This window comes from Hakea prostrata, chromosome 5 (genome assembly GCF_041222555.1).
Source record: "Hakea prostrata isolate BN-2017 chromosome 5, UWA_Hpros_2, whole genome shotgun sequence".
Classification (NCBI taxonomy): domain Eukaryota; kingdom Viridiplantae; phylum Streptophyta; class Magnoliopsida; order Proteales; family Proteaceae; genus Hakea; species Hakea prostrata.
The window spans coordinates 54,222,757-54,236,422 of record NC_142604.1 but is presented as its reverse complement, the minus strand read 5'-3'; the positions used below and the strand labels follow the sequence as shown (position 1 = coordinate 54,236,422).

General features: G+C 36.6%; 1 protein-coding gene across 1 annotated transcript; it reads right to left on the bottom strand.

Annotated features, from left to right (window-relative positions):
* Nucleotides 1-1,681: 1,681 nt before the first annotated feature.
* On the bottom strand, nucleotides 1,682-10,205 carry LOC149016568 (uncharacterized). The gene is made up of 2 exons (XM_089155883.1): nucleotides 10,193-10,205; nucleotides 1,682-3,631 (listed from the first exon to the last, which is right to left on the bottom strand). Exon 2 carries the CDS (start codon nucleotides 3,626-3,628, stop codon nucleotides 1,739-1,741), a length of 1,890 nt encoding a protein of 629 aa, XP_089012009.1. The 5' UTR covers nucleotides 3,629-3,631; nucleotides 10,193-10,205; the 3' UTR covers nucleotides 1,682-1,738.
* Nucleotides 10,206-13,666: the final 3,461 nt, after the last annotated feature.

The following is a 13,666-nucleotide window of genomic DNA, read 5'->3' as shown; positions in this document are numbered from 1 at the left end:
CTCTGCAGAAATGTTTTTTTGTAGATAGGGAGTCATTTTGATATTTTGACTTCTTTTGGGATGAGATTGATATTGTGGGTGATACGGAGAAAATCATTGTCGAACCGGGTCTGCCCGTAGTTCGACCCTCGACCCCGGTTGGGTAGTAACGGATCGACTTGCATCCGAACGGGCCGGGATTAAAGATAGCTTGCTGAGGAAGAAATCTGACTCAGTCAACAAGCACGCTCGATTCCGCAATTCTCTGAGTGGACGACTCGTTAAGGAGACGGTTAACGGCACTTACGGGAGCAAACGATCATGCTTACTCGGATAACTGCCGCTCTATGATTGTGCTAACAAGGGAAGTTATTTACTACCCCACCAACGGATTTAACCGTTAAGATCGGACGGTCACCCGAAGAAGGCTTAAATAAATCAAACGAAGGAGATTAGAAGGTAAACATTATATAAGACATGACCTACGCACAAGAAATGTAACTGAATCGTATTCCCAATATTCGTATTCGTACTTCTGCTCTGTACTCAAGCAGAACCTTTGTGATCAGTTCATCAACTGACTTAGCCTTTGGAGGTGGACTCCCGACCCCCCCACGGTCGGGCCACATCTGACGATTGTTTTGCAGGTCATCATCAAGCACGGGGGGTTAGACAGATTTTGGACGCATCAGTAGGTAACTCTTGGACATTTTGGTCATAATTTTTTATTTAATTGCGAGGATCTCTTGAATATTGGGTATTTGTCATTAAACATGGTTGAACACATTATGAATTTTGCGGAATATGAGAAATTGTAGCAAAAAAAGCTATTTCAATAGCTGTGCCGAAAATGCCAATATGAACCCAATTTTTTTTTTTTTTTTTTGGTAATTATATGAACCCAATTTGTTAATGTAGGATAAGGATGTGGAACCAAAACAAAGAAATTTGTAGGGTATGTAGATTTTATAAAATTGTTCTATGTTTTCCACAAAATTTCATTCAAAATGGTGGGATATTTTTTTAGGCATAGGGTGGGCAAAAAGCTTTTTAACTGCTCATTGTTCCAACTTAGCTAACTAAAGTCAACCTTTTGGCCCTTCATTAGAACTATTATATTTTTCTCACCACCTTTTGTCTATTCTATTTATTTCATCAAACAAACCATCTCATCTATGATGAGACCAGATCCTACTATTTGAAATTCCTCCTTAACTAAACAATAGGATCTAGTTTGGTTCCACGATCACGTAACACGCACATCTACAACTCTTTATTTTTAGTATTTATTTATAAATGTAAGCCATCTAGGCCCTTGGTGAGATTTTCGTACTATTGCACCTCAACCATAATTTGAATTACTTGTGAAAATGTTGAAGAATTTCAATTAAAACCTTAAAGATTGAAAACTTCATCTAGAAGAATGAACTCCTGGTGTTATTTCTTTCTTCTTGCCCCTTCTGCTCTTGGTGAATTGCATTTGAAGTTCGCACATATAAGAAATACAGCAAAAATTTTTTATGCACAAGAGGGAAAATACATTGAATTGAAAAATTAGAAAATTTAGTATTTGGCATTGTATATTTTCTAGTTACTTTTAGATATTTTTCTAATATTTTCTTCAGTTATACGAAAATTCAATGAGAACAAATATTTTCTATTTTTATTATTTACAAACCAATCTTCTTAATACAAAGTGCAACCAGTCCATTCAAACCAACCTCAAAGATTAGGGTTACACAGGAATAAACTAAAAACCCTAAGGAATAAACTTGGGAGCCACTTTACCTGTAGTTTTCCAAACTGGTATTTCCTCTGTATTTAAAACAAAGAATGTTGTTGCCAAAGCATCCACGTAACAATTCTCCCCATATGAGGTTTGTTCAAAGAACACACTAACCAGAGCATTCTCTCTGAAAGTATCTGAGACTTTGGTTATTTTCCCAACAAAACAAATATCTTTGAATGTGAAAGCACAATCGTTACCCAGAGCTCCATTTACGATCCAATTGCTGGTATTGGGTTGAAGTGTACGTCCCTCTCCACTGGGTAATTGAACTCGTCGATGTTCAATATCTGTTGCTCGAGTGTTCATATCATATTGCACCACCTTGAAAGGATCAGCCATTATAAGATCCTTATCAAGATACCCAACTGAATTGTAGAACACATATCGAGGTTGTGTGAAATTAGCAGCAACAAACTCAAACTTGAAATATGTTCCCTTCTTGTTAACAAATGTTCGATTCATCCTTCGGAGGAACTCAAAGAAGTTGTTCCTTTCACCTAAAACCCGAAAAGGAGCAAATTTGACGAGTTCCAGATTCTCTGTTAGTGATTCAAGAATTCTTTGAGGTTCCTCTTCAAATATAGCAGACCCATTTGCATGAACAAACCAAAACCTTTTATTGTTGAGCTTATGTCTTCCACTGACTCGAAGTTTCACCATGATCTCATCTGGCAAGTTGACATGAACTCTTGTCAAAACACCCTTAAACATACCAGCCACAGGAATGTTGAAATAACCATACAAGATGGACTTCTCATCGATGTTATCTAGTGATTTTGCACCCTTCTCTCGCTGCTTTAGCTCAGCCAAATCTGTTGTAGAATCCCGAAAGAAAACTGGGAGGTCATCCTCATTCATCAGATGGAAATCCTTGACAATAACACCGCCATCAATAAAGAAGTGAGAATCCACCAAGAAACTTCTTAAGGTGAGGAGATTCTCGATGAGACGGGCTCGAGAACTCGGACTATTTGTTTCCATGTCGATGCCAAATCCACTGCGCTCCTCAAAAGCTCTTGCAATGGAGGCCAATACCCCATTTGCAGCTACTAAGAAAGTGGAATCCAATTCACTGTGCAGGTTGTTCAGATCATGTAACGTCTTGAATTCTTTGTGGAATATCAGACGACGTAACACCTCGAGAAACTCCAACACAGATTTTGGATCTCCATTAGCAGGTGCTTCAAGATCAAAGTTGACAAAGACTCTCTTTATCGAGTTTGTGATGTCAACCATAGTCAATCGGAACTGTTCAGCATTCCTTTCTTCCTCAATCTTCTGTTGCTTGAATTCATTGAGCTCATCGTTATTCTTTGCCAATTCAGCTTTGGTACTGTCAACTAGGCTTTGTGATTCACTGAGCTCATCCTTCTTTTGCTCCAACTCGGCCTTGCTATTGTCTAGGAGACTTCGCAATTCGTTGAGTTCTTCATTCTTCTCAGCCTTGGTGTTGTCTAAGAGGGTTTCCATTTCAGTTAGTTCATCATTTTTCTTCGCCAACTCCGCCTTTGTATCATCTAGGAGGCTTTCGAGTTCATTCACCACTTGTGGCTTCGGCAAAGGAACATTCTGGAAACCGAAAGGACCCAACTGGACCACCATTTCCAGAACGAGGGTATCATATTGACCTTCAAGGAGTTCACCATCATCATCACGCTTTTGGATGCGTATAATGGCCTTTCCTTGGCGGTTTACTCGAAGGTTCTTGATACGCAAGAGCCTTCTAAAATCGTCATCCGTTGGTCCATCATAAACAACATCTTTACTCAGAGTCATTTCTAATGGATCAGAAGAGAGGTCTACTGTGAAAACCTCTAGCTTTGAGCTCACAAAATAATTATCACTTGATGACCAACTCATTTCCTATTACAAAATAAACACAAACAAGAAATCAGAAAGGGATGAGATTAAGATAATGAAAATCCTTTCTTATTTTAAAATTATTTTGAAGATGATATTTTAGAAATATCAGGTGCAAGAAAGAAGGCAGGTGTCAATGCTTTGCAAATGTAATTTTTTTAAAATACAAAGAATCTTTTTGTTAAAAAAAAAAAAGAAAAAAATAAAACATTGTTTAAAGGCGTTTAAGTGTAAAACAATGTACTTTCAAATAAAATGTGTGGAAGGCATTTTGTGATGTATTGGACTGATGTGTCTAATGAAATTTCAAGTTTAGGGTGTGATCTTTGTATTTCAAAGAGAAAGTAAAATGTTAACAATTAAAGGTCTCTGTCGGGCAATTTGCTCAAAATTAATTATGCTTTTAATGTAACATTTCCTAATTCTTGAAATCACCGAAAAAAAAGAAAAAGAAATCTGCAGATTCTAAATATTAACAAGATACCACTAGCATTATTCTTTTATTAGAATTGACAAACACATCATAAACCGTTAAAAAGAGTAGTTTTATATGTAGTGGAAGTTGGGAAACGGAAACCATTATGGTCCCGTTTGGTTGCAGAAGAGTTTTAAGGAAATGAAAGGGAAGTTTCATACTTAAAAGCAGAACCTTACTATATACCAAACAAACTGACAAAATAATTACTCTTTGTATATTCATAATTCTAACGTACCTTAGATAGGAGATCACCATACTAAACAAAATGACAAGTGAAAAAGCAAATGAATAGCAGATAACAGAGTTCATATTACAACCATTAATTATTACCTCAAATAAACAAGCTAATCAACCGGAGAGAGCAAGAGAGAGCAGCAGTAGGTAACTCAGAGAGAGAGAGAGAGAGAGAGAGAGAGAGAGAGACAGGAAAGTAGTTCTGTGGAGAGATGTCAGAAGAGATGAAGAAAACGAAGGAGGTGAGAGGCAAATAAGGGTTGGAATTGGTGTTACCTCGATAACAAGCTTGGAACTGGATGTGAATTGGTTTGAGCAGTTTGGAACATTTCGTTTACTTCACTTTTGTGTAAGACTTTTGGAATGGGATTCCAACTTCACAATTACTTTGTGCTTTACCCAATTCTGATAGAACTCCAATTAACAGAAGGGGTCATAGAAAATTCTTTCTTAATTGCAAAGCAATCGATGAAGAAGCCAACCAAAATGCCATGATATTTATGTTACTCCATCAATGGAATCTCAATGTTTACATTTTCAGCTACTCATCAATAATTTCTAATTTCAACCCCAAAAAAGAAAAAAAGGAAAAAAATCTGTTTGGGAGTGTTAGTGATATTGTCGTTTATCTTTATGTATTCTGTTGTATCTGTAAATACCTAGTAATAATCTAAGTCTCGTTGGGAGGTTTCCTTCTCGTTCCTATAATCTCATATAGTTTCCATCGTGAGGTTGATCCTCTCTCCTCGAGGGAGTGGATATTTTGACCAGATATAGCAGGGACAAAATTGTTAGGTCGATTGTGTCGAACATATAGTGAGATCTAATAGACTGGCATGGCCTTTGTGCAATCGCTTTTCATAAAGACCTGTGCTCTTCTCACATTCTTCCATCATACATTAGGATTAGGAGTGGACTGCTATTGAAAGAGAATAGCAATGACATTCTACACATCTTTGCTAGTTTGAAAACCAAGAATGTAGTAAGACAGTGATTTCGTTAAGGCAGTGTTTATGTAGGCTCTGAAAAGATAATCTTGCTTTCGCCATGTAATAATTATTCAGGATTGATATATAATAGTTTTGTTGTCTGTGGTGATGGTTGTTGTTGGCGTCATTAGATGTAATTGAGATGCCCCCATAGATTGGGGCTTATAAAAATTGATTCTGATTGTTTTTTCCAAGGAAGATATTTGGTGCTGGGTAATTTGATTGCAACCAAATTTGAGAGATATGTGAAAGGAAAGGGAGCCAAAACTGCCAAAGCCGGCACTGAATTTTTGAGTTTTGTGGTTTTGGCAAAAAAAAAAAAGAAAATTGGAGTTTAGATTGTTGGCTGTAGCACCATATGGACGAATGTGATAATGTGGTTGAATGGATGATTTACACAAGGTAAGTAGTTTACTTTATTTAAAGAAATAGTTGCAGTACAGTGTTTGAGTTTTACTTCTACAGAGAAGGTTTACCTAACATATAATTCTGCATAAGAAGATAGGGTTGATGAATATAATTTTGGACGTAGACTTGTATCACACCAAATCAAATAAATGCTGGAGCCCTCTTTGAGGGATTGATCCAAGTGCTTTGTTTTTGATCGTTTAAAACAAAGAAAGTTGTTGCGAGAGCATCAACATAACAATTCGCTCCATGTTGAGATTGCTCGAAGAAGACACTGACCAAAGCATTGTCACGAAAAGTACCAGAGACTTTCTTAATTGTTCCAATAAAACTATAATTATCGTTGTAGAAGCAGCAGTGGTTAGTCTTGTCTGCATTATCCACAGCCTCATTCACAATCCAAGAGCCATCTTTCTTATCCGAAGAACTTGCTTCCTAACGATCGCATATAAAATTGTCGTTTTGTGATCTCTTGTTCAAGAGAATTGGTATCAAACTGCACCAACTTAAAAGGATTATTGAAATCAAAATCCTTATCACGGTATTGAATGATACCCATTGGAGCTGGTCTTGGAACTTGTCCAATCACCCCAACACCAAAATCGAACTTGAGATATGTTCTATGTCTGTTGACAAAGGTTCTGTTCATCCTAAGGAGAAACTCAAAGAAGTTGGTTGAGTCACCTAAGGTCCGAGAAGGTTTGAATCTGATATCTTCCAAATTTATGGGCTCCTCCTCCTTTTGAAATATACCTGCTCCATTGGCATTGACAAACCAAAACCTTTTATCACTAATAAGGTTTTGTTGTCCTCCAACACGAAGTTTCACCATGATCTCATCTGGCAGGTTCACATGAATTCTTGTCAAAATACCCTTGAACATGCCCACTTTTGGAATGTTGAAATACCCATAAAAGATGGATTTTCCATCAATATTCTCAATTGATTTTGCACCCATATCTTTCAGCTTGAGCTCAGCCACATCTGTCGCCGAATCCCGAAAGATAGCTGGGAGTTCATCTTCATTTATTAGACGAAAATCCCTGACCATAACACTTCCATCAATGAAGAAGTGGGAATCCACCATGAAGCTTCTTAATGCCAATAGATTCTCAATGAGATGGGCTCGAGATCTTGTGGTGCTGCTACTCACCGTTGTTTCAATGCCAATTCTTAAACCTGTTCGCTTTTCAAATGTAGTTGCAATTGAGGCCAATGTTCCATTTGCAGCTACTAAGAAAGCAGTATCGAACTCTTTGTGAAGGTTCCGATCATTTAACATCTCAAATTCCTGGCGGAGGATGAGGTCATTTAACTTCTCGAGAAACTTCAGCACAGATTCGGGATCTCCACTTGCTGGTGGTTCTAGACCGAAGTGAACAAAGACTCTCTTCATCGAGTTTGTAATTGCAACAAGAGTCAATCGGAATTGTTCCGGATTCCACTCTTGATCAATCCTTTGTTTCTTTAATTCGAACAGTTCATCAACCTTCTTTGCCAACTCACTCTTGGTACTGTCCAAGAGGTTTTGCAATTCTCCAAGTGAATCATTCTTCTTTGTCAATTCAGCATTGGTGTTGTCTAGGCGGTTCTGCAATTCATCAAGTGCGTCATTCTTTTTCTCTAATTCAACTTTGGAATTGTCCAGGAGGCTTTGCAATTCATGTAGTTCATCATTCTGTTTTGCCATTTCAGCATTAGAATTGTCCAAGAGGCACTGCAATTCATTCACCGCTTGTGGCTTTGGCAATGGCACATTCTGAAAACCATAGGAATCCAATGGAAACACCCTTTCTAGAATGAAGGTCTCATATTGACCTTCAAGCAACCCACCATCATCGTCGCGTTTTTCAACACGTACGATAGCTTTTCCTTGACGATTCACTCGAAGGTTCTTAGAACGCAAGAACCTCTTGAAATCATCACTCTTTGGCCCATCGTAGATAACATCTTCGCTTTGGGTCAATTCTAATGATTCCGAGAAAAGATCTACCATGAAGACTTCTAACTTTGAGTTCACAAAAAATTTATCACTTGCCGACCAACTCATTTCCTATTCAAAAATAAACATAGTCAATCAACCACAAAGCTATGGGATTGAGATGCTCAAAACAATGCTTAAAACACTATGAAAGTATGTATAGTGAAATGAAATGGCTGAATGTCGACGACAATTCCCTTGGAAACCCGGGCAATGCAGGTGTGGGGGGTTTCTTCGTGATGCGAATGCTAAGCTGGAGTTCATTCAGGTGTTCCCTTGGGGTTAAAATGAACTTAGAAGCAGAATTCAAGGCCTTCATCACTAGTCTATTCCATGCTAAGCGTATGGGTGTGTGTAAGCTGTGGGGTTGAATGTGACTCATAGATAGTGGTTTGCCTTGTACAGAAAGGGGAGTTACCATGGTGTATCCTGCAACGTTGGAGAAGCCTTCGGTCTTATGTGCAGGGTATTGAATGGAAGGTAACACATTGTGTGCTCAAGGATAATGAGTTGCAGGCTTCTTGTCATCCTTTGTAGTGAAGGAGATGCATGTTGTCGCTCCCTATAGATAGGTGGCCCCCATATATATTCAACGAGAGTCGGAAAGGGATTCTGGTGGTGGGCCTCACTTTCGATGGGATTGAGTGTGTGGATTATCATATCAATAGCTAGGTCTGGAGTCTTGAGGACTCTACTTTGACTTCTTATTAATGTATGTCAGTACGTGTAATTGTAATCTCTCCCTCCCCCATTTTATTCTACTTTTTCATCAATAAAATGACCTTTGTTAAAAAAAAAAAAAAAAAAAAAAAAAAAAGAAGAAAAGAAAAAGAAAAAGAAAAAGAAAAAGAAAAAGAAAAAGAAAAAAAGGGAAATGGCTGTAGATATTCTTCTAGCATGGTTGTGGAGCCTTTTATATTTGGCTTAAAAAAAAAAAAGGAGCCTCTTATATAGAGATAGTTAGTCCAAAAAGGTTTCAGGTCTATTCCCCACAATTCCCTCTTTTTTCCTTTTGGGTTAATATGTGTGTTCCGTCCTTTGGCCCCACTATTTCTATGGATCCATATTGACGAGTCCGGATCAGCTCCCCCGACGGGGAGCCCTATGCTTCCTGATCACAAATATCAGTGGGGCCCACGGTGAAAAACATTTTTTGAAAAAAATAAAAAAAAAGTTTATTTTTTCACCAGTGGGACCCACTTGTATTTGTGGTAAGGAAGCCATGGGGAGCACTCTGTGCTCCCCCGACGGGGAGAAGATCCGGATTCCATATTGACTCCAACTAGCAGCTACTGTTGCATGGGATTGTGTCTCAAAATTGTACGTTACTTGTGGATGATTAGATATCCTCACCCGGGCAGGACACCCCTCTATCAGGGGGGATGAGAGAGGGTTTGAACACTCATAAACACAAACATATGCAGGATGATTAATGGTATATGCTATAATTAGACGGGGTTTACTTGTGTAATCTGATCATTTCATTTCATGAGTACAAAACACGAGCACAAAAAAGCTCACACAGACATAGCTATGAATCCCATAAGAACAGAAGAGAAGAATAAACATCCAAGAGAGGGAATTTAAGGCAAACAGATTGGCAGTGCATGAAAGAAGCAGGGTTCCTGGCCCCCAGAGACCAAGGTGAAAGATGGCTCCCACACCATGGCAAAGGCCACAACCAAGGGCGAACTCTTACTTTCATGGCTTTGTTGCTCCATCAATGGCTTAGTTTATATGTACAACTGCATATACACCATAGGACAAGCATTTCCAGAAATAGGAAATGTTGAATGGTTTATAATGTCTTTAGAACTTATGTTTCATGCATCTTACGAATTTCTTGATAGTTGAGTCATTTAACCAAGCATGAACATAAACTACAGCATTGTAGTAATCAAAGAGACGATCATTATTACCTTGAAGAAACAAGAAAACCCAGGTTTCTTCCCCTCCCCCCTCTTTAGAACACGCATGGAAAGGGATTCGGAACTGGTTTGGGCAGTTTGGAACATTGTGTTTCTCCCTTTTATAACACATTTGGAATATTTCAAGAATTAGGAAATGTTTCTAATGCTTATAATGTAACATTTCCTAGTCCCTGAAATATTCAAAAAACAAAATTATGCAGATTCTAGATGTAGAATTTGATACAAGATACCACTAGCTTTATTCTTTTGTTAGGGTTGACAAACACATCATAAACCGTTAAAAAGAGTAGTTGGAAGTTGGGAACCAGAAACCATTATCGCCCATTTGGTTGCAGAACTGTTTTAAGAAAATGAAAGGGAAGTTTTCATACTTAAAAGTAAAAACTTACTATACTAAACAAACAGACAAAATAATTACTCTTTGTATTTTCATTATTCTAACATACCTTAGATAGGAGATCACTATACCAAAACAAAATGACAAGTGAAAAAGCAAATGAATAGCACATAAACAGAGTTCATATTACAATCATTAATTATTACCTCAAATAAACGAGCTAATTGAGCAGAGACAGCAAGAGAGAGAAGCAGTAGGTAACTCGGAGAGAGAGAGCGCCAGGAGAGTAGTTCTGTGGAGAGATGTCAGAAGAGATGAAGAAACCGAAAGAAGTGAGAGGCAATTAAGCGTTGGAATCGGTGTTTAACCTTGATAACAAGCTTGGAACTGGATGTGAACTGGTTTGAACAGTTTGGAACATTTTGTTTGCTTCACTTCTGAGTTAGGCGTTTGGAATGGGATTCACAACTTCACAATTACTTTGTGCTTTACCCAGTTCTCTCAGAACTCCAATATAGAAAATTCTTTCTTGATTGCAGGGCATTCGATGAAGAAGCCAACCCAAATACCATGATATTTCTGTGACTCCGTCAATGGAATCTCAATGTTTACATTTTCAGCTACTCATCAATAATTTCTAATTTCAATCCTCCCTTCCAACAAAAAAAAAAAAAAAGGAAGTTTGGGAGTGTTAGTGATATTACATAAATACCCTTGAATTTATGTTTTTTTTCTTATGTATTCTCTTGTAATTATGTCTTTTATCTTATGTATTCTGATTATAAGTGTAATGGATAACCGAAATTCGCTTCCGAATTCGCATCCGCATCCGCATCCGTTTAGGGGTATCCGAATCCGTCTGATTACTAATAGTATGTGGATATGGTATATCCCTTTCTTACCGATTATTATCCGTCTGATAAAATTATCCGATTAAGTTACTTATTTAGATTTATTTTTTTATATTTTTATAAATTTTTTACCCGTAATATATGATTCTTTTTTTAGATTTTCTACTAAAATAACTACCAAAGTTGCTAAAATCTTAAATTAAAAAACCTAGCCGACCAAAAAATATGTGACTCTTTGGGTCAATTCTAATGATTCTGAAAAAAGATCTGCTGCGAAGAAGACTTCTAACTTTGAGTTCACAAAAAATTTATCACTCGCCGACCAACTCATTTCCTATTAAAAAATAATGAAACATAGTTAATCAACCATAAAGCTATGTGATTGAGATGCTCAAAACAATGCTTAAAAACTATGAAAAATAGGTATATTGAAGGGAAATGGGTGAATGTCGACTGCAGTTCCCTTGGAAACCCAGGCAATGCAGGTGGGGGCGTGTCTTTCTTGATGCAAATGTTAAGCTCGTGTTCATTCAGGTGTTTTCTTGGGATTAAAACGAATTCATAAGTAGAATTCGAGGCCTTCATCATTGGTCTATTCTATGCTAAGTGTATGGGTGTGTGTAAGCTGTGGGTTGAATGTGACTCACGGATGGTGGGTTTTTTTTGGGCCAAAAGTTCAACATTTCATTCATAACCTTGAAAGAAAATACAGACACAAATACCAAACATAAGAAGAAAAATAAAATCTAAGGGATGGGTCGAGCCCAATAAACCCTTCGAATACTGATTGTAGCAACTACAAAGCTAGTAAAACACAATGGATATGGTAAACCTATCCACACGGATGGTGGTTTGCCTTGTACAAAAAGGGGTGTTACCATGGTATGTCATGCAATGTTGGAGAAGCCTTCGGTCCTATGTGTAGGGTATTGAATGGAAGGTTACGCATTGTGTGCTTGAGGTTAATGAGCAGCAGACTTCTTGGCATCCTTTACAGTGAAGGAGATGTTGTCGCTTCCTATAGAAAGGTGGGCCATCCAGATTCAACAAGAATTAGAAAGGGATTCTGGTGGTAGGCGTCGCTTTCGGTGGAATTAAACGTGAGGATTATCGTATCAGTAGTTGGGTGTGGAGTTTGATTGAGGACTCTACTTCAATACAATAATACACACAAATTTCCTAAATGATATATATATATATATATATATATATATATATATATATATATATATATATATATATATATATATATATATATATATATATATATATATATATATATATATATATATATATATATATATATATATATATATATATATATATATATATATATATATTTATTTTATCCTTGAAAAGCACGTGTCTCTAATTCGGTTAGAATGGTTAGATATATGATTGCGAAGACTACCATTATATTTTTATATATGGGATGAAAAGGCCTCATCTATCCTTCTCTATTATACTCATTCTTCAATAACTTTTCACGATTTTCTTTTCACCCCAATATCTTTATTTTCCTTTTCTTTTCATAAGGTATTTATCTAATCTCACATAATTTAAGGGGGGCTTTGAGATTTCTTTTGAAAAAAAAAAAAAAAAAAAAAAAGAAAAGAAAAGAAAAACAATATTTAATAGCATTTTGTGATGTATTGGATTGATATGTCTAATGAAATTTCAAGTTTAGGATTTGAGCTTTGTTTTTCAAAGAGACAGTGAAATGTTATGGTTTAAAGGCCTCTGTTTTGAGGTGCTGAACAATTTGCTCAAAAATTAATTATGCTTCTAATGTAACATTTCCTAATTCTTGAAATGTTCTAAAAAGAAATTTATGCAGATTCTAAATATTAACAAGATACCAATAGCATTATTCTTTTGTTAGAATTGACAAACACATCATAAACCGTTAAAAAGAATAGTTTTATATGTATTGGAAGTTGGGAAACGGAAACCATTATGGTCCTTTGGTTGCAGAAAAGTTTAAGGAAATGAAATTAAGGGAAGTTTTATACTTAAAAGCAGAAACTTACTATACTAAACAAACTGACAAAATAATTACTCTTTGTATATTCATAATTCTAACGTACCTTAGATAGGAGATCACTATATTAAACAAAATGACAAGTGAAAAAGCAAATGAATAGCAGATAACAGAGTTCATATTACAATCATTAATTATTGCCTCAAATAAACGAGGTAATCAACCGGAGAGAGCAAGAGAGAGCAGCAGTAGGTAACCCAGAGAGAGAGAGAGAGAGAGAGAGAGCGCCAGGAGAGTAGTTCTGTGGAGAGATGTCAGAAGAGATGAAGAAACCGAAGGAGGTGAGAGGCAATTAAGGGTTGGAATCGGTGTTTTACCTTGATAACAAGCTTGGAACTGGATGTGAACTAGTTTGAACAGTTTGGAACATTTTGTTTGCTTCACTTATGTGTAAGACGTTTGGAATGGGATTTACAACTTCATAATTACTTTGTGCTTTACCCAGTTCTTACAGAACTCAATTAATAAAAGGGGTCATAGAAAATTCTTTCTTAATTGCAAAGCAATAGATGAAGAAGCCAACCAAAATGCCATGATCGATATTTCTGTGACTCCATCAATGGAATCTCAATGTTTACATTCTCAGCTACTCATCAATAACTTCTAATTTCAACACCCCCCCCCCCAAAAAAAGAAAAAAAAAAAAAAAAAAAAAAAAAAAGAAAAAAAATCTGTTTGGGAGTGTTAGTGATATTACATAAATACCCTTGTATTTATTTATGTCTTTTATCTTATGTATTCTGTTTTATTTGTAAATACCTAATAATAATCTAAGTCTCGCTGAGAGG

What these genes read in the sequence shown, in the direction of transcription:
- LOC149016568 (XM_089155883.1), bottom strand. Translation starts at nt 3,628, where the DNA reads ATGAGTTGGTCATCAAGTGATAATTATTTTGTGAGCTCAAAGCTAGAG.